Below are 27226 nucleotides of genomic sequence, written 5' to 3' on the forward strand. Positions count from 1 at the left end.
AGCTGGTGAGCATTCAGCAGATAAGAGAATATTTCCCTGATAAGCTGGTGGAGAGGAAAACGGAGCTAAAAGCAAAGTGATTGCAGGACACTTGAAAATTAATGTTAACGTTGCTTCTTGTATTCAGGGAGGACGCTGTGAATAGTCACCGTCACAACTTTGCTTTTGATTATAACTTATAGTTTTAGTTAATTGTCAAACATGAAGAGGTCAGATCTCTCATTAAGGACCCGTAGTTCTGTTTTAAAGTCAGGTGACCTGCTGTGGTTGTGGTTATTGGAGGAGAGTTGAAATGGAAGTCATAGTTTGGTGCAAAGTGTGGATCAATGAAACACGACCTTTACAAAGCAGTCGGCTGTTTGTGTCCTTTGTGAAACCAATTGTTGTTTTTCTTTTAACAATAATGTTTCCATGGCTTTAACTGCGAAAGTTGTTATTGTTACCTTGTGTCATGGTTTTTTGTCTGCAGACTGTTTATTTTGGCCTCTTTATGAAATGTGTTTTCAGTTTGATTATTACCTCCTTGTGTTTCATGGCTATCTCTGTGTTTATGTTTGTCTATGACTCGTTTCTGTGTGTCATGTTTTCCCAATCCCTGTGTTCTGTTTCCTGTTTTATTTTTGTAGTTCATGCTCCTAGTGTGTCTTCTTTCTTCACTTCCTGTCTTGGTCCTGTTCCTGCCCTTGTGATTGTCTGCACCAGTCCTCATGTGTTCCACCTGTGTTCAATCCCCCGGCCTTCCCTGTGTGTGTAAGTCGTACTCTGCACCATCTCCGTCTCTTGTAGGTTTCTAGTGTTTTCCTTTGTGTGCTCTTTGTTTTTTTCAGATTACACTTTTTGAGATCTCTCTGTTTGTTGTTTTCTCTGTAAGACACTTTTCATTAAAAGGGAACTTTTTGTTTTAAACTCTGCCTCTGCATCTTGGGTCCACCTGCTCCACTGTACCCTGACGCCGTGAAGACAAAGGTCCAAGTTGGCTGCTGCACTTATTCTATGGGTTGTATTCAAGGTTGGAGACAAACGACCTCAATAATTTTACCAACCCACCAACCAAGGCTGAGCTCTGTTGTTAATTTAGGAGAGTACTGGGCCAGTCCGACCATGCACCCTTCCCCTAACATGCTAATTCACCGCTGTGCTAATTAATTTAAACAAAGTTCAGATTTTTGGCCCAGAAAGTCAGAGAGTACGAGTCAAAATACACTTAAATTGGACAACTAATTAGGTGGAAGTTACTCCAGGCCTCCCTTGAAACTCCTCATCATGGAAGCAGCACGTTGGTGTCGACACACTCCCCCAAGCAAAAAAGTGCAGTTAGCCCTGAAGGGAACAGCAGCTTCCAGCTCGGAGGAAAACAATATCTTAAAAAATAAAAAATTGGAATACAAAACAATAAACCCACTCTGTTCTTTCTATCCAATGCATGGGAGCTCACAAAAACACATAAACACCCACATCCTCCACCCATAAAAACGCACTGTGTGCATACTTTTCTTTACATTTAATCCATAAAACGATCCACACACTTCAGTGCAGCTGTATAAAATTGCAGACATTTAGAATTAGTCGCCCGATAAAAGTCTGCTATAGGTGGAATGAAGGATTGTGCGGCAATAAGTGATGAACATGCAGTCTTCTGAGAGGAAAAGCTTCGTGTTCAATATATTCCCAAGAAAAAACTCAAATCCCCAGTGAGGGGAGCGCTGGGTCTCAAGCCGCCTCTGTATTATTTTGGGAAATATAAGCTTGCCTGCTCCATTGCTTTTGAATTGCCTCCAACTCACCTGTGCATAGCGTTCTCCTGCAGGGAATTACTGTTTATACTCTCACCATATGTGGTATTTTTTTTTTTTCCCTCAGGCATAACAAAAACAAATTTATATTGAGCACCATATAAAGTCTCCCTGTTCTCTGTCCAACGTGTGAACTGTTACTTTGGTAGGGGGGGGGGGGGGACGTATGTGAAAGAAAATCAAAACCTTGTTAGAGCTTCAAACATCAGCGGAACATCTGACAGCTGTGTGGCCTGAAATGTAAATCAAACATCCCAGTGGATTTAAATGCGCACTCAATTTAACCACTTTATTGCACAATAGTTTGTGGTTCTGTTTCCTGCTGCGGGTGACAGAGAGGGCAGTTCACCTCACCAGAATAAAATCACAAACAATATCACGTCACTGTGAGCGAAGCATCTAAAGATTTCAACAAATCTCAGGAGGAGACACGGATCCCTCAGTTTGGGCGGGTCGGCAGAATCAAATTTTTCATCTAGGTTTTTGTTTTCCTTAATGGAAAAAGATAAGTAGGTCTTTCTTTTGCAGATTGCAGATTTGTTTTTATTCCTCCATATTCACCAAGTCAGGATATTGTCTATTCCACCAACAGTTTTTAGCCCACCTGCTTTGAGCCAGGGTCTTGAATGAAGCTGATGGATCATTCACCTCACTTTTCATAGAGTTTGTCAGTTATCGTAATGTTGCATAACCTCAGTCAGATGATCATAGATGACAATGACTTTTGAATCATTCCTATTTGATAATGAGCCTGTTTTTGGTCTGGTGTTAGACAGCTGTTATATCTTCTGTGTCTAAAGTCCCTTTAATTTCCCTCCATAGGTTGGTACTGTCTTTAGGTTGTTCCATCATAGAACTTTTTATTTTACAGGTTTAATTTAATAGCTGATTAATGGGCTATTGAATACTAATATTTGTAATCTGTTGTCAAGTGTTGCCTAGCAACAGCACTGCCGCCTAGTGTCAAGCACGAGACCCAGACGAGAGCCGGGAGAACCAACGAAGTTAAGGTAAAGCAGTGAAGACTGGAGATTTGTGAGCAGCGGAGGTATCTCCTATTATTTTAAATTGCCTTCTCAGAAAGATGAGAAAATAACTGAGGTTCAAACTCAGGTCCAGGTCAGAACGAGCTGCTGTCAACTCCACTGGAGTCTGCTGGATTAATAAACCAGAGCTATATTCAGCGTCCAATCATGTACTTTACATTGTGCTACGGAACTAGAAGGATTTTTCAAGTATGAGCCAAAACTTACAAATTGGAACCTCCGTTTTCATTGATTTCCACGGAACCATATTTGTTGAGCAGCTCTTCTCAACTGGGTCGATTTTGTGATTGTTCTTTAGCTTCTGCTCGTATCACAAGTTCTTCAGGAGTTGCACAGTTGCTTCTTCACTTCTAACTGACTTGTAACTGAGATTCCAGGTTGTTTTACCTGCGTGGGTTGTTACCTGTCTTGAGAGTCGTTATGTTGAACAAGCAGGTTGTCGACCCCCAGGGTTGACTTGTAGGTCGTAGGGTTATCCTGAGTCAAGGTGTTAATAGCTGTTGATACCTTGTTGTCTGTGAAGGTCATTGGGGTCGGATGAGTTGGGGTGTGGATGGGGATCTAGCTGTTGCTTCTTGCTTGTATTATTTTCTGTAAGTAAGTAAGTAACCCGCTCTTGTGGGCAGGGATCGTATATGTTTTAAAGTGCTGGTTTAAAACCAAAATGTACTCGTATGGATGATCCTAAGACCTCCTCCTTTGTTGAGTGATTTCAAATTACCTGAGCACTTCTCATCCCCTGTTGGTTTGAAGGTCAAGGGTCAGAGTTCATTCTTCGTGTTGAAAACAGCAGAACACTCACACCAAGGTCGGTGCAGCTTTTGAACTTTCAAACCCACCACATTGTCCTCTATGTGAACATATCTTTCATTTAAATTCATGATTTTGCAGAGATTAAAAAAGGATTAAAAAAATGAACGTGCAGTCCGTGAATCACTCTGACAAAAATTTAAACATGACCATCTACATTTAAACTGGGGATAGAATTGAAGGCTCTGGAGCAGTTACTGAAGAGACTCTGTTTTCTCTGCTGCTGTTCCCAAGGTCAAGAAGGAACTTTGTCACACACAACTGTCATATTTTCTGCTTCTTTACAACAACACACAAACACAATATGGTGTAAACCTTCTGTATATAGTGCAGTGAAAGCCTGGCCTGTATATAGTCTAAAAACAGGACAGGGCTGTGATGTTCGTCGAGAGCTCGCAAAGCTGAAGGTCTTATGAGTCGGTAAAAGGCAGATGGTGAAAAGAGTTTAATGCTGACGTGAAATTCAGCTGAAAAGTGAAGGAAATGAAAAGAGAGTCCTGGCCAAGCTATAATATCTTCTCCTGCCAAAATAAGCCAAAATTCACAATGACTAGAGGCTCCTAACAGCACAGAATGGACTTTCATCCATGTGTTGTAACTATAGCACAATTAAAATGATTATTATTTAAGTTGCAAATGCTGCATGGAGCACAGAGACAATCAAGAAAGTGGTTTGTTGAATGTGTTTATATTCAGACGGAGCTGAAAGCCAAAATGATTGATTTATAAAGTTAAGTGTCAAAAAGTTTTTAAGGAAGTGACATGCATTAAAGGCTAATAGCATAGACTTGTATGGTTGTGGTTGTGTGTGTGTGTTTGTGTCTATGTGTGTAGACAAACTGTGGTACATGCAGCTGCAGGCAGAATCCCAGAGGGCAAACAGAGGAAAGCTTTGTTTGTGCAAGTGTATGACTTCAGATTACAACACGTTGTTCTCGTTCCAACTTGATAATGTCACGCTAGCTTTTTGTCATTTGGTTAATATTGATGTGACACCCACAATCTGGTGTATTATTCCATCAGCTGTCATTTCTCACTGTGAATGGCAGCCTGCAGGTGAGGTAACGTTCGCCTCTGGGGCTCCGAGTTGGATCTCAGAACATCGCTCAGGTTATGGGTGTAATGTATTATTTAGTTGTTTTGGTTTTCTAAGACACTGCATGTTTCTCTTATGCATCAGGTATGAGGATTGTTTGTAATGTTGATTTGAAGGGGGGCCTTAAACCATAAAGGTTTAATTTGAAAGACTTAAAAAAGCCATGTTTATTAGAACAACGTTTTGGAATTGTATATATTTATATAAAGTTTTTCTACCCTGGATGACTACTCAAAACACTTTACAGTACAGGTTATTGTCATTCACCCATTTAGGGTTCAGTATCTTGCCCAAGGGCACTTAGGCATGGAGATGAGGAAGACTGGGATCGAACCACTGACCTTCTGGTTAGAAGACAACCACTCTGAGACAGAAATACAGAATCATGCAAAAAAAACTGTGCCGACTATATGTTCACAACAACAAAGCCTCTGAGACGCAGTGTGTGTTGATATATTTTGAGTTTAGATTTATTTACCACAGCAGTTCGACAGCCTAGTCGAAATACTCGTTCCCAGTAAGTTTTGCACTTAAAATGACAAATAAAAGCTTAAACTTTTGCCTCCTTTCGCTGTAGCATTCTTTAAGTTGACATTTATGTACATTGCTGACTTTGATGATCAAAACAAACTGTATAATTTACAGAACGCAGTGGAGCCAGTGAGAGAATATGCATTCTTCATGACATTACAGAAAGAATAACCCGTCTGCCACAGCAGAGCGTTTGCCCAGTAACGGTGATATATGCCTCTTGGTTTCCTGCCCAGAATAAAAAGTTGTTTACATCCAATCATACAGTTTCACAATAAAAGACGCACGTTGTTTCATCCTGCTGAGGTGCGTGAGGGCTGGGTTCATTTGAAAATCTGCGTGAGAGTTGAACTCACCTTCCTCAACTTGAACGCCCGGCCTACGAAGTACGTGACTTATATGTTCACATCGAACGCTTCCTACGAGCTCACAAACGGTTTTAAGAGTTTGACTGAGACAACTAGTCCTGAAGCAACTCCAGATTTGTTCTCTTGACTAGTCTCAATGTCCCAGGTAGCATCTGTCTCCCCAGAAGGTTTTCCTCCATTAACCTGAATCTTTGGCTGCATTCATCTTTCCCTCAACTCTTCTCTATCTCCCTGTCTCTGCTGCTAACAACGACCCCCATAGCATGATGCTAACACACTGTGATGGTATAAGCGTAGTATTTGCCAGACGTAGCATTCTTGGTTCAATTTCAATCTCAACAGACCTGTGAATTTTTTTTTTCTCATGCTCTCAGACTCTTCTAAATGACGTTTGGCAAACCCAAGGCAAGCTGTCACATGGCTTTAACTCAAAGTGGATTCCATCTCCGGCCTGATGATGAAGTGCTGCTGAGAGGAAGTGAGTAGTGGTGGACCAAACTCCTGATCTATGCCTCTCCTGCTCCCACTGAGTCCCACGGCCTTAATGGTTTGGTTTTTGTTCTGACAAGCAGCATGAATTGTTGGACCTACACAGGCACTTTCTAAACTACGTTCACTTGATTCATTTTGCCACAGGGCGATCGATCCAGTTCTATGCATATCTTAAGCAATCACAGCATTGATGCACTGACCACAACTCGTGGTTCAGAGGCGCAGAACACTTGCTTTACTGCAAAGAAGAGATTTTAATTTTTGATTGTAAGTAAATAAAAACAAATCTATTCTATTTGAGTGCCGACATATTTTAGATTAATACAAAAATGTATTTGCTTTCAAACCCTTTTAGTTCCTCCTGTCTTTCAAATTGTTTTTTCTTCTGGCTGCGATTACCTCACGTCGGCTGATTAAAGACAATTACCACATTAGTGGTCTTTATTCTTAGAAGACGGGAACAATTTTCACGTGTAGATCCAAACATAATTATAATTAGTAAAACAAATATGCATCAACATCATTATAATCTATATAATATGGCTCCATCTCCCTCCTGTTTAACCTCAGAACATGCTAAACATAGAAGCCTAATTAGTGATGCTGCTGAATAACATTGTCACTATCAGCATTGTAGGTGTTAGGGAATAAAAAATGGGGTGAAATGTCATGCGTACAAATTTGTCATGCGTGTTTATTAGCGGGACTTTACTCTCCCTGGTTCCACAGCACAATCACGACTGAGCAGAATCTTGTTCCAAGACGGCAGCGTTCGAATCCACAATATTGTGGCTTTATTTCTGGATGGTGGGTGGTGGTGGTGGAGAGTCGCCATCCGTCTTTATATAGGCCGACAATCTATGAGCGGACAGCCAAGCTAGGACGTCTAAATAACAGGAATTTATTTGCCAGCTTTATATCTCGTTCTAAGCATTAGGCCGATCGAGTGGATGTAAAGTGCCCTCATTCAGTTCTGCCTGCTCATTCTCCAGTCGAGAGCTTTACATTTTGAAGGAGTCCCTCTTGGCGTAAAAACCACAGGCTGCTTCTCCTCTGCTCTCAGACTTCCTCTCCTAACAGCTGGCTCTTTGGCTGAGAGTCGTCAAGCTGGAGAGAGCTGTGTGATGTTTCCTCCTGGCAGTGAAAGAGCTGCTCTCTAGACCGGTTTCCCCTGGTGCAGGATGCGTCTCACTGTGTTTGGCAGCCCAGGAGACCGGCATCACATCTGGTCCGGCACTCGGCAGCGAGAAGTAAATTCTCCTAATGACGTCTGGCTGGCCAATGGCCCAATCCGCCAGGGCCGGTGGGTGAAAGTGGCCTGCTGCTCTAGTGGAGAGAGAAATCTTAAGAAGGGGACCTTCGTCATTTGTGAAACTCTGAAGAGCTTTCACTCGGAATGGGAATGAGGAAAGTTTGATATGGAACGAGCTGCTGCTCCACGTCCCACTGCTTCGTCTTACGTACTTATGATTTCTCCAAGGTCTCCCAGTGTGGTCGGTTGTGTACAGACGAACAGTTGATGGATGCACGACGTCCATAACGGACTCCAGTAATGATTGATACAAGACAATAGGGAGTGAGTTCACAGCCAGTTCATGCAGATAAGCTTCAAATGATATGTTTTAGGTAAAGACAATGATTAAATAAAATATATTGCTGGTAATTCAATATGTAGACTTCATTGAACACCATCAGGATCATCAAGTGTCAGAGAGTTGCACTGTAATTGGTGTACAAATATTTTAAACAGCAGATTATACAACTCGGGAATTGAAGAAATGTTTTTAGATCAGAGTTTTTCTAAATGTTATAAATATTTCAAGGAGTTTTTGAGAATTTTATGGATATGGATGAAAGGAATGACTTTCTAGTCCTGGTTGTCCTCTGGACAGAAATAAACACAACAAGTTTAGAAGTTGTAATAATTAAAAGAAGCTCAAGTAGCTATGGACCAATTAGCAGAAGCCTAATTGATCTGTGTGTCCCATGTCGGCTTATAGGCTCCGCAAAACATCTGAAAAGAGTTGCCATGTTTTCTCTGCCTTCCAATGCACAGCCACAAAAACTGAAGAGCTCCATCCTCCAACCTTGTTTTCAAACCTCGTAGACTTGCATCATGCCCATGGGCCTCCAGGTGTGACTTGCATTGCCTCCACAAGCCTACAGGTGTGAATTGGACGGGGGGCTAGGACCCTGTTAATACCTGCCGGCAGGTCGAGTTATTAATATATCCCTCCGGAGGCTGAGCTCAACCAAACTGGACAAATACAAACTTAAGTCTCACATTGGGTAGGTCCTCTTCTAGCAGGTGGAGATTCATGCCAACATTAGGAACTCGTCTCACGCTCAGGGGGTAACATTCTATCTTGTAGCACAGTGGATCCTCCCAAATGTCGACAGGTTTAAAGGGAGGAATGACTCTACTTGATAATGTAACCAATACTATGTGTGAAAGTTTGTATTTAACCAGGGAACTTGACAGAGTATTTCGAGGCTAAACCAACTCTTAGACGCCAAACCCTGTGATTAAAAGTTAGACGCTTTCATAAACTTGTTGCAACATCACAATAGCTTTCAACTTTATAGTTTAAGGCTAAATTATAAAGAACAGAGAAATTCATTTAAATGGAAAGATACATTTCTGTATCTGTTGCTACATAGGACAAAAGATGGAAGTTTGTAGAAGTGAAATTTAAGATTATAGATAATTATAATGGGCAACAATTTTCTCCATGGGTGAATAAACAAGATTTTCTCTTTGAAGAAATTCTAACATCAGAGACGTCGCTTAACACCATGTGAAACTGCTGCAGTGACGAGAGACAAAAGCACAATGGAGTCATTTCTCCACAGAACTGTTTGAATATGCTGCAGATTGTGTTTCTTCTTCGGGATTATTAGTACTGAAGTCTGGTTTAAAGTAACACATAGTCAAGTACTGAACTAGCAACTTCAAGGTACTTGAAATATTTCAATATATCTCTATCTCTCAGCATGAGCCAGAGAGTTTACAGAGAGTTTATGGAGAGTTGGAACCTTTGGAAACTAAACGTTGTTAATGAGATGTTTGCAGAGTTTACACAAGAGACTTTCAGTCGCCTGCTTTAACAAAGTTCAGCCTCACTGACGACTGCTCCGTCACTTTGGTGTCACTTGGTTTGGAGGGAACTTTGATTAAACTTTCAGAAAACATAAAATAAGATTAAACTCAGCAGTCTGAGTGAGGTTGGGCGAGTGAAAACGGTTTTACCTCATCACTCCTGCTGCCGAAAAATAATGGCTCCATCCTCAGAGGCTATGGAGTTGACACTCTTGTCTTTATCTTTAGATCACAGGCAGTTGTGTGACCTATGAGACGTTGGTCGGCCGGAGCCTTTTGAGCAAATGGAACAATCCAGAGAAAACTGCCCTGTGACAAATTTACATGAACTATACCTGCATCTCTTGGGACGTCTCCATTTTCAACTCAACTTTATTATTGATTTATCAAAAGTTTATATATTCAATTAATCAATTGTTCAGTCGTCTCGAAATTGAGTAGAAAATGGTAAATTACATCTTTTTTTGGAGTCGGAGGTGACTTCTTTGAACTGTTGGAAGTTTCAAGAACACTTCTCAGCGTTTGTGAAATAACAAGATAAAAAGACAGTGGTGTTGCCTTCTCATAAACACAAATAAAACAAAATTTTTTTTATATAACCTGACCTCTGAGTTTATGGAGGAACACAACAGATAGAATGTGTCAGACGTGGATGTGGACGAGCATCTTACTTTATGGTTGTGAAACCTCTATCGGCTGCTACGCTCTCAGTAACGTGCAGAATCCAGCGCAGCACCACACAAATCAACTTTCTTGATATTCAAACAAAAGGTAGCTGCATCGCTGAGGAAGACCTACGGGTTTAACTCCCCAGGCCATCTTCCTCCTGTTGTTTCCCGTCTCTGCTCGACCTTGAGAAGCGCTCCCTCTGCTGCCTCCTCACACTGAGCAGCGAAAAGCACAGACAAGATCCGTGTTAAGTGCAGGTGGCAGCGCCTGTCATGGTCAACCTGGGCGCTATCGGGACGGGGATCATTGGGCTGTGTCTGGATGACAAGACTCTGCCTGCGTCCCCGTCACTGCTGAGTGTCCACAGGCGTCCTCCGGTCTCCGTGTCATGACAGCCATCCCAGCACGACAATAGAACAGCTAAAGGGGACGAGGCATCTGCTGTCAGTGGGTTCCTCCACATCCCGGGCTGCTGCCATCGCCATATGTCCAAAGATCCCAAATATGAAAACTTTAACTCCAAATTGGGACGTACAGTGAGACCACCTTTCTCAACTCTTACCCCTCACAATATATTAAACATGTGTGTTCAGATGCAAGGTGCAGAGATTCACCAAGTGACATTTTCAAAAAGGGATTTTATTTGCAAATACTGTCTCACCGATCCATGAGCTCCAGGAAAGATGGTTTAACACTTTGTAAGACTTTTTAATTAAAACAACAGACAATATATTGATCATGACGTCTTGAACAAACAAAACATGGATTTGGAAATCTTCTGCCGAATAAACTAAAGACATGATTTCTTTCTTTTCATTTCTGTGGAGCTGTTTCACCACCGCCCACAAGTTGCCGCTCCTCCATTTCCTTTGTGCGTTTCATTGTAGGAGAATAATGTCCATCAACATCATTCTCAATTTAAATGGTTTAATTTCGTCACTTTTCCGGTTTTGAACACACAACAAACACAGCCTGCTTATAATCACTGTGTACCAGCAGCATACAAAGCATAAGAAACGGCGTAAAGCTGGTTTAACTAAGAAGCTGAACACGGTAAACATCAGCAGCTGAGCCTGGGAACACGTCGCTCAGATCAGCTGCTGATGAACAAACGGAAAAGGATTTTGGCAACATGTCCCAACTGTTTCCTGCTATTTAATAAACCCAGTTAATAGATTAATGAAAACAATATATAAAGAGATTAATCAATGAGGGAAAATAATCCCCCAACAGAGGAGCAAAATATAAACGCAAATGTTCCCTGTCTTGCATGTCTGTCTATGTAATTGCATTTCGCTCACTGCACCACCATGACAAGTGAAAGAGAGAGAGAGAGAGGATGCAGGAGAATGCAGGATTAGGACCTGCGGCACACGAGCACCAGTGCAGGACCAGTGCAGGACCAGTGCATCACCAGTGCATCACCAGTGCATCACCAGTGCAGCACCAGTGCATCACCAGTGCATCACCAGTGCAGCACCAGTGAATCACCAGTGCAGCACCAGTGCATCACCAGTGCAGCACCAGTGCATCACCAGTGCTGCAACAGTGCAGCACCAGTGCAGCACCAGTGAATCACCAGTGCAGCACCAGTGCATCACCAGTGCAGCACCAGTGCATCACCAGTGCAGCAACAGTGCAGCACCAGTGCATCACCAGTGCATCACCAGTGCAGCACCAGTTCATCCCCAGTGCAGCACCAGTGCATCACCAGTGCTGCAACAGTGCAGCACCAGTGCATCACCAGTGCATCACCAGTGCAGCACCAGTGCAGGACCAGTGAATCACCAGTGCATCACCAGTGCATCACCAGTGCATCACCACTGCAGCACCAGTGAATCACCAGTGCAGCACCAGTGCATCACCAGTGAATCACCAGTGCAGCACCAGTGCATCACCACTGCAGCACCAGTGCATCACCACTGCAGCACCAGTGCATCACCAGTACAGCACCAGTGCATCACCAGTGCATCACCAGTGCATCACAAGTACAGCACCAGTGCATCACCAGTGCAGCACCAGTGCATCACCAGTGCATCACCAGTGCATCACCAGTGCATCACCAGTGCATCACCAGTGCAGCACCAGTGCATCACCAGTGCAGCACCAGTGCATCACCAGTGCATCACCAGTGCATCACATGTACAGCACCAGTGCATCACCAGTACATCACCAGTGCAGCACCAGTGCATCACCAGTGCAGCACCAGTGCAGCACCAGTGCATCACCAGTACAGCACCAGTGCATCACCAGTGCAGGACCAGTGCATCACCAGTGCATCACCAGTGCAGGACCAGTGCATCACCAGTGCAGCACCAGTGGCTTCCATCCGTCCTCAGGTGACTCGGTGTGGACGTGGCAGAGAGGCTGAGCTGCTGTCAGGCCCCGGCAGCGTTAATGAGGAGGCGCCGCTCCACCTTATGAATGGAGTAATAGAGAGATGCAGAGTGAGGTGCTAAATCCTCCTGATGGAGGTGAGTGGGTGTCGGGGGGAGGGGGGGGAGGAGGGTCCTGGGCCGTCCCGGGTGACCAGGAGAAGATAAAGCACCGACAATAGATAATTAAAGAACTGCCGGCTTCTCTTTTTCTATTCACGTGGCCATTTTATTAAAGGGGACTGGGTAAGGACGAAAATGAATATAAACTACCAGCCTTGGTGACTCAGAGGGGAATATAAATTGGCAGCGGTGGTGGTGGGGGGGGGGGGAGATTGGTAGGGAGCGTTTATCAGGAGTGCAGGTGGGGGGGGGGGCACCATTGCAGGGGAGCTTCAGCTCTGGTGACCTCGGTGAATAACTGTGAACATGTCACCTGCAACAAAGGTGCTTTCACAGACCTGCTTGTTCAGGCATTAATCCTCCAGTGTGTTCTCTGACCGACTGTGTCTGCTCCTGAATTACAGAGGCAGACAATGTAGTTCTCACACATTTTACAGCAGCTCTAGTTACTTTGCAGTTTAACCAATAATGATTATTTTATAAAATCTGACTTAATGGGAACATTTCTGTTGAAATCATTTGACAATGACGACACTTACATTCTCTGGAAGTGCATATTAAGTGTCATTAAAACTTGACATTACAGTTTGTACTTTTTCAGTATATAAGTACACACTTGAAGGACTTTTACCAGTGTTACTTCACTATTAAACTATAACTAGCTAGCCTGGCAAGCTCAGTCAGTAGAGCATGAGACTCTTAATCTCAGGGTCATGGGTTCGAGACCCACATTGGGCGCTTATTCATTTAAGGGAGAGTGGGTGGACTAGTGGCAGAAACTTGGACTATGGGCAGAAAAGGTCTCTGGTTCGACTCCACGGAGAAACAACAAAAAGACGAACCTGGATTGATCTGTCCAAAAATCCAAGAGGATTCTCCCTACCCTGTCTAGTGCCCCTGAGCAAGGCACCTTACTCCCCCAGCATCTGCTCCCCGGGCGCCGTACATGGCAAATTTCCCTCCTTGCATGAATGTGCTTGTGCATGTCTGTGCATGTGTTTGGGACAAATAAATGTATCTTATCTTAGTAGTGGATACGAGGTCACTGGGTTTGTCTCCTACTTAGTTTGGCTTAAAAAGCTGGAAAGACTTTTTGAAATGACGTGTTGTCCAACCAACAATTTAAAACCCACATGTATTCATTATTACCTCTGCCTAAGAGTTTTTTTCAGGTTTTTAGCAGCATTATGCAAATATCCCTGGACGGATTACCATGAAACTTAGAGGAATGATGCATTATGGGTCAGGAAAGAACCTTTTAAACTCTAATGCAGATCCAGGAATTGTTTTTCACTTTGTTTTAACAAAGACGTTTTAAGTACGCGAGAATAATTCATGGAGCTTGATGGAAAAAATCAGGCGTTATTTAGGGCACAAATATCTATGAGTGTTTACAACTTGGTACAGATCCAAATAAAAATCCAAATGTAGGGAATTTATATTAGGTTTTTAAAAGGTGGGGGGGGGGGCTGTTGGGCCTTGGCAGAGGTATGCACTAAGTGTTACTCTAAAAATTATCCTTTACACTGGAAAAATTGCTTTCATGCAGTCATTGGTTGAATCTTATCCGTGTCAATCAAGGCCAGAATATCCACAAAATGTAAAGTATTTGCCAAAACTAACTAGATGATAATTTACTCACACTGCTCGGCTCTCATGGTAATTCACTCGTCTCTATCTTACACAACTGCTTGTTCTTTCTTTGCTAAATATAAATATGACCAGATGGGTTTTGACCTCGGTCTCGGAGAATCTCCTGTGAAATGATTGGCAACCGGCGGCTGTAAAAAGGAAGATGTTGGATTGCGTCTTGAAACAAAAGTTTAATTAGGAAGAGTTGACATCATACTTTTCTTGGTTTAGGTTTTTATTGTTGGATAAAATGACAAGCGTGTTTTCTCTATATAAATAACAATCACATGAAGGAACATACAGGACATGGCTATATGGAGGTGAAAGCAGTGTTGGTGATCACAATGTATTTGAGTACACGATGTGGATAATGACAACTGTGGTTTATTTTTCGCTTCTTAAAAAGGAAAATCAACAAAGGAACCTGCGTGAATCTGTACATTCGTGAGACACTAGCAGGGGAGAGAAAGGTCAGAGGTCGTCATCAGCAGTACAGTCGAGTGTAAAGGTCGGAAAAAAAACAAAGGCTTAAATTAAATTAAATTAAAAGCAAAATTATATACGAGTAAGATCTAACAGGAAAGACAGGGTGAGTTTATATAATCTGTACACATCAAAAGTTCTTACTAAAATTGAAATACAGTTGCCCATCGTGAGTCATAGAGTGCTAGGGTGAAAATGCATAGAAATGTGTTCCGGCAAGGAAACGGTTTTCTTTGACTTGCCGGCTATGAATCTACTGCAGGACGTTCTGGAAAGAGTCGTCATTCACATTCAAAGCTTCTCCTCAAAGACCCTCTACCCACACACACACACACACACACACACACACAGACACACACACACACACACACACAACTATCCCACTCCCCAGTGTGCTAGCACGTCGTTACTTCACATTAAAACATCCACAGGAAACACGCTGTCGAACAGAGCAGACAAAGCGTGTTTTCCAATCTTCATCCTATTAAACTCCACTATTCTCTCTTCTCTTTCCTCCTCGTGTTTGATCCCGGGGATATTTAAGTTGCGATTGGGTTTTCTTCACACACAAGTGCTCTATTGACTCATTGCTAAGGAACAGTTTGACATACTTAAATTTAAACAATGTGCAGTGTATAAAGCTGGTACAGTTTTTAAACATCGCCACTGACTTTCATTTCTTCGGCTTTGGACTAAAAAGGACAAAAAAAAAAGAAAGTGTTTCGCTCGGAACCTTCCAGCGCTGGTTTATAATTTGGGAGTCTCTGTCTCCACTTCAAACGGGATGGGATCACAGCAAGCGCTCGTTTTAATTAGGCCGAGTCGGCTGCGTTTGGACGGACGGGCCAGATTCGGGGGGGAACGACGCTCACTACAAACGGGGGGGGGTCAAAGGAAGAGGTGTAGTTTGCAGTCACACTGGGAATAATTACACTAATTCCTCTGATGGAGGGCGCTTTTCCTTGAAGGCACAGGAAAAAAGTTGGGGATGGGTAAACTTAGACTACAAGAGTCAACCCAGACACGTACAGTATATATATTATATCTAGTTCTGCCAATTTTCGCTTGTTTGTTCAGAGATTATCTACAGCATTCCCACACACTGAACACAACTGACTGTGAATATTAATGCAAAGTTGCACATATTTACGGCTTCATACCAAATTTTTCCTGAAAAATGTTACCAGCAAGCAGCGTCATGTCGACTGAAACACAAACCACCCGGTGGAAAACAATGATTTAAACTTGGCTTCAAGACAATATCGATCAATTCCTCCCTCAGCTGAATTTTTATTTTATTTTTTTAAATTTTTTAAGGGGGGGGGGGCTGATGATACTTCTTCATCCAGCGGACTTACAAACGGCCAATTTGGTTTTTCGGGAATCTGTGGATTTCACGTCTGTGCTCCCACAAAATGAAAGAATCTGCAACAGAATTCAGTGCAACAGTAACTTTGACAAAAACAAAGCTTTTCCTCGGGTCTCGCGGTTGAGACCTAAGACTCGCCGACCCACACCACCACGTTGCCCTTGACCACGTCGGTGATCTCACAGTTGAGCTTGTTGAGTCGGCCGTTCAGGACGAAGAGGGACTCTCTGGACGGGGTCATGAGGTACTGGCCGAACAGTCCGCTGCCGGCCATCACCCGGTTCCTCCCGCTCCACGGCCACTCAAACGACTTTGTGGCCTCTTTCAAGCTCTTGATCATCTTGACTTTGCCGGAGCTCAGTTCCACAAACAGGGCGTCGGTTTGACGGCCCGAGCTCCCGAACACGTTGTACTGGTGGACCTCGGTGAAGGAGCGCTGGAAGGCCAGGTCGGACAGGTGAAGGTTCGTGTGGATGTCGAACGGCTCCTGGATCTCCCCCCCATCGGTGATGGTCTGGATCCTCATCAAGCCGTCGCCGTCGTCCACAGTGACCAGGTAGTGACCGTCCGGAGACACGTAGGGAGTGCCGGTGACGTCGCGGTTTTGTCCGATGAGGCTATCTGTCACACTGTCCAGGATGAGCTGGGGCTGCGTGGCGCCGGTGGAGTCAGGTCGGCAATTGACGAAGTAATAGCCGCCGAGATGTGTGTAGGCTATGGACTTGGGGATGCAGTTATACTCCCACAAACTGATGTTTTTCACGTATGACGTGGTCTCCAGGTCGATCTTGTGGAGGACAGGCTCATTTCGATGAAGGATGAGGCCAAATCTGCAGGGAAGAGAAAAGTCCCAAATTTTAATCAATAACACAGCAAAGACTTGTAAACTCCAAATTAAGACGTATTAGTTGTCATGTTAGTGGCGAAGCTGCCGGGAGACTTTCCTCTCGTCATGTTCTGAACACATTGATCCCAAACACTGTGTCCAAATTATATGTTTTGATTTTGTGACTTTCCTCCGGCTCCACAGTGAGGGTGACATTTGTGATTGACATTTCAGTGAAATGTCATTAAACCGGTCAATAGTGTTCCATAAAATCTGGAACACAATTAGTCATAACTTGACTGTTTTTAGTGCAATTAATTCAAAAGCTAACAGAGAGCTAAGAATATTGTACCTGCCTCACATACGCACCTCAATAAACCCTTACTCTGGACGTGTATTTGATTAATTCATGTTATACAGAGGAACCGAAACTAAATCATTATGACCTTTGGGTCTACAGGGTCCTGATGACTCGGACAAGACGGAATACTGAGTAAAACATTTCTGAAAAGGTTGTTCCCTCCAACAGGGAGGTTGTTTTTTATTTGTTAGCACAATTCTGCAAAAACTAGTGCATAGATGTTCACAACTTTCTGTGGATGGGTGGGACATGAGCCAAGGGGCAACCAATACACTTTGATTTTCAGCATTTGCATTGATTTCTCAGAGAATAGGTCAAACAGCAAGCGGTAACCTCTTATAATACAGCTACATCCACATATCAAGAAGACGTCAACCAGAAATACCAAATCCAAACTGATTTCCACCAGGTAAATATTAAATATTTTTGAACCTGCCTCATTTTAAAGAAATAATCAGGAGAATAATAATGTTACTAAGAATGTTTTTAACTAGCTTAAAGGCTTTGGTCCCTGACCGTCTTCACATCGACAGCCCAGCACCATCCATACTTTCCCCTCTAATAGGAATATATTAGCTTTTTTTATGTGGGCATGGATCTGTGAACATGCTTCTCATTACAAAAACCCCAAAGAATCTCTTAATGGCACATTACGTCTTAACAGCTGAACAGGGAAGAGGGAATGTGCACCGAGCTGACAGGCCTCAATTAAATGTGAATACCAGCTGATCGATGCTGACAGGCACTTCAAGCTCGCCGCTGCTCATCATCTTTTATGCGATTTGAAAACCAAGCTGTCGCGTACCTGTGAACAGAAAATGGCTGTTTGAAAGCCACTGTCCCCCCCCCACCTCCCCCTGTGCAGGCAATCATTGATCCAGAGATCTTTCTGTCCACCAGGTCCAGAGACACCAGGCGACACCGAGTTCGAAAAGACCAGCAGGTGTCACGGGTGATTTGTGGACACGAATCAACGGAACATAACACTGAGCTATTTTTAACATTGGTGCAAGGCTGGCAGGCGCGGAGCGAAACCAGATCTGACTAATTCTCAAATTGAATTTCTGCTGGATTTGTTGTCCTCTGATTTGCAGCAGCTGTTGCTTTGACAAATTACTGGCATATCAAAAAGAAAAATCGGTCGGCCGTCGGGCAGTTTGAGTTGCTCTGTAATCTGATTCCCCCTCATGGCTGCGGTGGACCGATCCGTTCTGAGCCAGGGTGAACTTGTATTATTTCACGTTGACCTTGATGTTGTCCACCGGTCCAGAGTTTTATCTCTATTAAATTCAACTCAACTTTCATTTGAAAAACAGCTTTTTTTATGCCTGACAGATGCAATAATAAAAAAAATTGACGCTGAAGACACTGAGGAAGATGATAGTTAGTGTTGATAAGAGCCGATGACAGTTTCTGTGTGATCAAGTGATCTCCGCAGCAGAGTTAATACGTCACTTCCTGTCTCTGTCTGCTGCACCCGGCTGCTCCACCTCTCGCCTCAGTAGCACAGAGCATTTGATCCTGTTGTGAACGTGTCTGTGCAGAAGACCTCCCGCTGTGTGTAAACTCTGTAGACAAATCTCCGGATTATACCCACAGGTCGTGTCTGTAAACGGCGTTGGTGGATTTATAATTTGTCTGGGAGGAACCTGTTAAATTTTGGTGCGGATCTGGATCACGGGGTGGATTCATTTCTTCCTCATTTTGATAATTGATATCTGATTTTGTCAAATGTGATGCAGCTTGATTGGACTTAATGTTTGTGACCTACTGGGTTCCATTGCTGTTTAATGTGTCAGAGCTGCAGTGTTTGTGTTCTGTGTTGAACAGAAAAGCAGAATAACACCTGAAGGGTGAGCAATATCAAAAGAAAAACTTTTTAACAGGAAAATAATTTTACTTGGACATGATGATTATTGCATTTATGTCTAAATTTTATATTTTACCTTGACCAGGGTACTTTACTTTCTGTGTCATTATAAATATATCATTAAAGCCTCAGGAACGACTGACTGAAGACAGAATTCATAGTTGGTAAATAGTTTTAGTCTTCTTGTGACTTGGAAAACTATTTAAATGTTTTCAAACATGTTGGTTGCTGATCTCACTGCGTCTCACCTGCACTGAAAAAAAAGCTCCAAGACATTTTTGAAATATGCAGTCCAAACATTTGCCTTTCTCTTTCCTCCTAGCTGATGATTTATATATTAACTCTCTGCCTGTGAAACGCTGCTGCAGTTGTTTTGCTATTAATTGAATTCAATATTGTGGCTTTGGGCACAAATAAATGAGTCGTGCACATACGCTGGGATATTTATTGGTAACATGCTCGGGAAGCTAAAGGTCAAAGGTGCCTTTCTCCTGCATGGACCAGATTTTTCTCCACCAGCAGCGAGTTGTTCTTTTTAAATTCCACCTTTTGATAAATTAATAATCCGACCTTGTTTGGCGTCGCTCTGATGTGAACGCAGCTGGGCGGCTTCATCGACAGACCCAGATCGCTCTCAGCCAAACTGACAGCTGCTGTCTGTCGTCTGCACCATCGATTAATGCATTAAAGATTCTCCTCGCTTCTGCACAATGGGGTCACGTCTTTATTTTCATTTCATCATCTCCTCTTCACCTCAGTATTTTTTTTCCCAGTGTAGACATTTCTCGGGTCTTAACACTTAACCCCTGATGTAATGTTTAATCTGCAGTTTGGTTAAAGACCCAGACGCTTGAATTCACGAGGAAAACAGCAGGACAGTGAACGCCTCACAGTGAAGGATATCCATAACACAGCAATTCTTGTTCACCCATCCTCCAGCGTGAAAAACATGGAATCAACATCTCGCTTGGCTTGTTTTCGCCGAGAGGAAATCGGTGCAATGATTAGAAATTTGTGAAGAATAGTTGGAGCGGCCCGAGCTGCAGGGTCCTGTGTGTCTCCAGAAAGACGAAATAACACTTTTTTATTTTGCTGACATGCAGAGCTGCCTGACTGTAAGTCGATGGGTCTAATGAATGACAGCCCCCAGAAGTTCCTGGTAGCTTTACAGTGGCTGCTGAGGGAATCCCTCGTCGTTAAACAATCACCAGAAGTTGCAGAATTTATGTCGGCTGCTCACACGCTGCTCATGTTGCTAAATCGACTGATCGATGCTGCGCTGCCGCCGACGGACAAAGAGCTGTGTACTAACAAACAAAGGAAGAGGCGCCAGGCAGTAGTTAACTCAAGGACTCCTTATAACTGCAATAAAAGCAGCTGACATGAGACGTGGTTTTCAGTGTAATGAGGTGGAGATTCTTGAATTTGTGAGGTGTTGAAGTGGCTGGAGAAGTCGACTGTCATAAGGTTTATCAGTCTGTACTTGATTAATTGCTTTCCTTTAGGTTTTGTGAAGGAAAACTTCATTTCTTTTGGTTTTAGACTTTACGACTCATGGAAAATGCTCAAGTAATGTATTACTATTTCTAGTACATTTTACAGGTTAAACAAATAGAGATAAACCATGAAAAATTTAAGATATTAGTCACTTAATCAATTGACATTAAATCATTCAGCAATCTCCATTTTTTTCCATCATCACCTTAGGTTTTGAGAATTTCTGATTTCTGGATAAACTCAATCAAGAAAATAATCATCAATCTACAAACGGTATAGTAGATTTAAGGGTTTTAAACACTTCCCTATCCTGACACCATTTGTACCTGCAGCACTTTGTGTATTTGAACTGCAGCTGTACAAAGAGAAAGCAAGTTTCATGTACAACCAGTGAAACGTGTGGCCTTTATATTTTACGATGGTATTTCAGCATGTAAACAACATCCACAATATGAGGAGCCGGTTGTAGCAGGAACAATCAGAAAGCTGCTGTCCAGGACAATGATGAGTAGGTACCTGGTGAAGACGACTTTCAAACACAACATCCTCACCGGTCTCAGTGGATCTAATTACAGCTGTGCTAGCAACAGAGCCCCCCCCCCCCGTCGCCCCTCTCCATGAGACCATTAACATCCTGAAATCCTCCAGACCTCCCGCCTGGTCCTGGCCTCTCCATGACATCACCCAAGCGTTTGAAAGCAGCTTTTCTCTGTGCACGTTAAGCCCGAGTGTGACAACTACTCATGACTCGTGAAAAACCAGCCCAGCAATTCCATTCCCTCTGTATTCAGCACGTCTGGGCTTTTTGTTGATGATCAACAGAAATGTCTTTGCTGCTTCGTGGGTTTTTTTATTTCCTCATCTGTCTCAAACACAACTAATCCTCCTGTCCTCACACTGTGTGTTTGTGTGATTCGAGCTGTTTCAGAGGAACCGGCCTCTTTGACACCGGGACTCTGGGGACGTCAGAACTGAGGAGGCGGCTGTTTTCTGATGCGTCTGTGATATCATCAAAAAAATGAAACGTGGACAGATACAAACTCTGTAATTGATTGATTAAGTTCATGTTGACATGTTGATGACCGGGGTCTTTTTTTCTTTTTACAGGAGCTCACACAGTCTGTGCGGCTCTGATTTACTGCTGCTCGGTCCAAATGGTGGTCATCAGCATTTACTTTCCATCGCTGATGCTTAGCAACGCAATTACACCGTCTAACCTTGTTTCAGGGACAGAGCCGGTTCAGAGCTAAGTGCTCACACAGAGAGCACATTGACTAATAACTGCACCAGATACGTAACGACCAGTCGATATGGGAAATCTATTCTTTTATATCCTTATTGTTTTACTTTTTTTATAGGTTACTTTAGTTGTGAGATTGAAATACGACGCAGCTACTTAGTGGCAGCATTAGGTAGATGGGTACAAACACAACTGTTATAATAATAAATACTGTAAATCAGCCATGCAACTTTATTCCTGCAGCACTTTTCCAACCAAGGTCACAAAGTGCATTAGAGTAAAAAAACACAGAGCAAAACAAGACAAAACAAGAAAGATGATGAAAAAGACTTCAATGATGCTAATATTCAGTATTTTATACACCAGCATTAATCTGTTTGGCAAGTGTTAATTGCCAAACAGATAAACATATTATTTAATTACAAATTTATAGTGAGAAATTACCCTTATTAGCTTTGAGGTCAAATTCATGGCAGAGCTGCTGTATTGGGTTGTAAACGATTTTACATGTGCGTATAATAAAGTTTCTGAGTGTAAATTAAATAACTATTTCTCTTGAGAAATGTAATTAAAGTATCTTGTTAAAGATTCAGAAACTCAAATTAACAGGAATTGTTTGAGCTGCAAACAGAATCTATTAAAAACCTACACTATATTTCCTCAGGCTTGTTTACCTATTTAATATAATTCTCACCAATATTCTTTGTCAACTAAAATGTTTGCATCTCGGGTGTGAAGCAGCTGCGGCTGGGACTCGACAGCACAAGTGTGGATCACAACAACAGCAGCAGTGCAACTAAAGCGTCACTACAGGCCAAACAATCCTAAACAGGCAGGTTTAGAACGGTCACTGAACTAGTGTTCTTTCGAATTTGACATTTTAGAAAAGCATAAGTGTCTATTAGGACATAATTAAAGTCTCTGTGCTGACACCTAAATTGGGAAATCTAGAATATTTGACCTTTGACACCTAACCAACAGCATGTAGTGTTTTTAGTTTCCATGGCCGAGGAAGCCGAGTCGATATAATAACTTTTTATGCTGTTGAGATCTATTCATTTTTAATCAATTAAACTCAGCCTCCTGCCAGAGTAACTGTCAGAAGACTGAACCTTTGATAATTTAAAAATGATCGGTTGACTGTAACTGGCTTTGTGGATTCACAACAGTCTGATGTAAACTATTAATCCAGTGCAGCTCATGGAAGAAAGGTTACGCCTATTTCAGGTGAGTGTCCGTGAAACTCATCTGCAGCACCAGATGACCACAGGGACTTTCTCCCACAACCTCCATTGCACACTCTCTCACTTAACGCCCATCCAAATCATTATTGTAGTATTGAACGTGGACATCGATAAATAGTCCGTCTCAACAAAAAAGGTTACTATCTCTGACTCCCTCCCTTTCTGATGCTAATATTCAGTATTTTATACACAAGCATTAACGTGTTAATAGACAAACAGATAAACATATTATTTAATTACAAATTTATAGTGAGAAATGACCCTTATTAGCTTTGAGGTCAAATTCATGGCAGAGCTGTTGTATTGGATTGTAAAAGATGTACATGTGTTTATAATAAAGTTTCTGAGTGTAAATTAAATAACTATTTCTCTTGAGAAATGTAATTAAAGTATCTTGTTAAAGATTCAGAAACTCAAATTAACAGGAATTGTTTGAGCTGCAAACAGAATCTATTAAAAACCTACATTATTTTTCCTCAGGCTTGTTTATCTATTTAATATAATTCTCACCAATATTCTTTGTAAACTGAAATGTTTGCATCTCGGGTGTGATGCAGCTGTGGCTGGGACTCGACAGCACAAGTGTGGATCTCAACAACAGCAGCAGTGCAACTAAAGCGTCACTACAGGCCAAACAATCCTAAACAGGCAGGTTTAGAACGGTCGTTTCCTTAGAAAGAGATTCTGTCTTTCATTTGGAATATTTGACCTTTGACACCTAACCAACAGCATGTAGTGTTTTTAGTTTCCACGGCCAAGGAAGCTGAGTCGATATAATAACTTTTTATGCTGTTGAGATCTATTCATTTTTAATCAATTAAACTCAGCCTCCTGCCAGAGTAACTGTCAGAAGACTGAACCTTTGATAATTAAAAAATGATCGGTTGACTGTAACTGGCTTTGTGGATTCACAACAGTCTGATGTAAACTATTAATCCAGCGCAGCTCATGGAAGAAAGGTTACGACTATATCAAGTGAGTGTCCGTGAAACTCATCTGCAGCACCAGGGACTTTCTCCCACAACCTCCATTGCACACTCTCTCACTTAACGCCCATCCAAATCATTATTGTAGTATTGAACGTGGACATCGATAAATAGTCCGTCTCAACAAAAAAGGTTACTATCTCTGACTCCCTCCCTTTCTGATGCTAATATTCAGTATTTTATACACAAGCATTAACGTGTTAATTGACAAACAGATACATTTATTATGTAATTACACATTTATGGAGAGAAATGACACTTATTAGCTTTGAGGTCAAATTCATGGCAGAGCTGTTGTATTGGATTGTAAAAGATTTTACATGTTAGATAAATAGTCCGTCTCAACAAAAAAGGTTACTATCTCTGACTCCCTCCCTTTGTTCCCTCTTCCTCCTCCTTCTCTCCCTCTTCTTCCTCCCATGTGTGTTTTTTTTCTGCTTGTTGTTGTTGTTGTTGTTTAAAAGACGACTGGGTGTTGTTGTTTTTTTGAACTAAAATGTTCTAAAAGGGGAATCAAATGCCGATGGGATGAATTAAACTATCATGATCTCTCGGATCCTGTGGAACGAACCTGACGTGGTTAACGATGAGGCTGGAGGCGGGGATGAAGAAGTCGTCCACCCTGTCGAAGCGCCGGCCCACCGGCTGCGTGTGCACCGTGTGGTGGGAGGCTCGTCCACTGGCCTGATTGATCACCTGCAGAACAGTAGCAGGGGAGATGGGGGGTTTCAACATGAGCCTCGGTCTTATTCGTAGCTCACAAACCAGAAGGCAGTGATTTCTCAAAAGTCCACCCGAGTAAATCACTTAATTTGTTTTTCTATCATGTTTATCTTTGCTTGAGTCGGGATAAAACTGTGAAATCCTCTTATTCCTGAGATCTTCTCTGTGGGAGGTGATGAGCGCTGTTGTCACAGGCGTCTAAATAACCCTCGTTCATGCATAAGAAGCGAGCAGCCACGTGGTTTGTGTGTGGGCAGCATTTGCTTTGATTATACCACGATGCACAAAGCAAATAGCTTCAGACCAAACCCTGCTTTCATGAATTTCTGTGCAGGCGATGACAAGAGGGATTTTCAAATAAAACCCCTCAAGTCTTGAGCTGAATCTGAGATAAATGTCAGAGGAAGCGATAAAAGCAAAGACACGATATATTTGTTGATTGTATTTATAGTAAATGTGTGTCAGGGAGAAATACAGTAAATTCTGTCAGTGTTTGCACGTTTGCTTTGCTGTGTTTCTGTTACGTTCTGTTTGGTTTGTACAAACAATAAATTATATATTGCTGCTGATGTTGGCTTGTTTGCAGTTGCTCTATATCTGTATCAGTATGTAGGTGCATTCGATGGGGAACTGTGTGGATGCTGCACAGTGGTGAGGTGGTGGGAGCCGTTGCCTCTCAGCAAGTAGGCTAGAACCCCAGCGTGTTTCTGTGTGACATTTGCAAGTTCTCCTCGTGTCTCTGTGGGATTTCTCTCCATATTCCAGTTTCCTCCCATAGTCTGAAGAGATGCAGGTTGGAAGTGGATTGCAGACTCTAAATTAAAGGTGTGCATGTGTATTAATTAGTGTGTGTCTGTACGTCGGCCCAGTGTGACCTGGAAACGGCTCCAGCTCCCCCTTCACCCTTAAAAGATAACTTTATATATCGGAAAATTATATGGAGCTAAAGTTAATGGGTCACCTGTAAAGCTACAATCAGTAAAGGTTGTTGCAATGTATGACAAATGTAATAATTGATTAAAGTGCTAATTATGCTTCCCATGGTTTGACCTATTGGCCAATCAAATGTCAGACTGTGTAAAAATCTAAATTTGTGAAACATCTTGTTCAGTCTCACCAGTTGACAACTTAAAATCTATTAAATGATCAATACACAAGAGAAAGTCCTCACAAATGTGAAGGAGACAATTTAACTACAATGTAGTTTTTCTTGTATAAGCGACTCATTGTTTAATCAACTGATCGCTTCAGTTCTATTCTGTTTATTCAAGTTATAAACAAAGTTACTACGGAACAATACGTGAAATGAAATTGCAGTAAAACATAGCAGCCAGTACACACAGTAGTGCACATCCTGGTCCCAAGTCTTATAACAGCACATTAAGGGATCTATACAAAAAAAACATGTGTATCTATTTAAAAAAACAACTATATAATTCCCCGACTCTGATGGTTTTGATTTCTAAAGACAACAGGCTCATCGTTTTAAAGCTGAAAGTCGGCAGCTCTTCCTAACTGTTTCTTTTTCTATTTAATTTCCACTGTGCTCGACTCCAGAGCCCGAACAATTGAAAATGTGTCACTGTCCAAATACCTGCGTGGCGCTCTGTGAGTGAATATTAATTATCCTCATCAGGCAAGACAAACAAATCAACAACTCAAAATCCCAGAGAGGCTGCAGTGATTAATGCCACGTCCAGGACATATTGGAAAAAAGGGGGAGAAACACTTCAAGTTTAAATTCGCATTTAATAAGATGTCGGGTCTCGCCAGGACGGTGATAATAAGGTTGTTTATAATAAACTGTACATGTGTAGCTAAGGGAAAAGGATCTTGGACCTAACAACATGACTGCAGAGGGTGTTTGTGTATTTGTTGCAGGTGGAATAAAGTGTGTCAGTGTGAATGGAGCTGATTTGTGTGAATTGAATTTCACTGGGTTCTTTGCTGGTGGTTGAACAAAACAAAGTTGGAATTTAAATTTGGGGATTAACAGGAAACAAATTCATGTGAAACACAAACTCTGTCCCTTTACCAACCTGAAATCAAATCCTCTCAAATAATGATGATTTACCTGCAGAGTCGGGAAGTTCTTCTCCGCGTCTCCCCAGCTGAGCAGCCACACCTGGTCGTGAGATTTGTCATAGTGGAGCTTCACAGGATAAGGATCGGTGCTGACCGTCTGGAGGGGACACACACGCACACAGACACACACAGACACACAAACACACGCGCACACACACACACAACCAAACCAAACGGAGCCTTTAAAGCCAGCAGGGTCTGCAGAATAACAATTTAAGGGGAATCTAGACTTTGCGTTTGAAGAGATCCCGCTTTGATGTGCGCTGGTAATGCTTTTGAAAAGTTTTCCTGCAGACTAATGCATCAGGGTTGACAGGAGCCAGGCTTCTCCTAACAAGGCGGACCGGACGGGGGGGTGCCTCTTATGTACAAGGTGTTTTTGGTGTTCGGCTGCATTTGAAATCGAGTGGTGACAGAGACAATTGCTTTACCGCAGCGAAGTAATTGCTTTCAGTCTTTATCCGTTCCCTGACGCACGGCAGCAGTTTTCCAAGTCGGAACAAAGGA

At 42.4% G+C, this 27226-nt stretch overlaps 1 protein-coding gene across 1 annotated transcript in view; it reads right to left on the reverse strand.

The window, feature by feature from the left end:
* Positions 1-16014: 16014 nt before the first annotated feature.
* The window catches only part of fstl5 (follistatin-like 5), a 134878-nt gene continuing 123666 nt past the window's right edge, over positions 16015-27226 (reverse strand). Inside the window, exons 15-17 of the mRNA XM_061079209.1 lie at positions 26709-26816; positions 24483-24607; positions 16015-16717 (exon numbers count right to left, since the gene is read on the reverse strand). Coding sequence (XP_060935192.1) covers positions 16015-16717; positions 24483-24607; positions 26709-26816 — 936 coding nt within the window. The remainder of the gene's footprint in view (positions 16718-24482; positions 24608-26708; positions 26817-27226) is intronic.

This window comes from Limanda limanda, chromosome 10, assembly GCF_963576545.1.
Source record: "Limanda limanda chromosome 10, fLimLim1.1, whole genome shotgun sequence".
NCBI classification, from domain to species: domain Eukaryota; kingdom Metazoa; phylum Chordata; class Actinopteri; order Pleuronectiformes; family Pleuronectidae; genus Limanda; species Limanda limanda.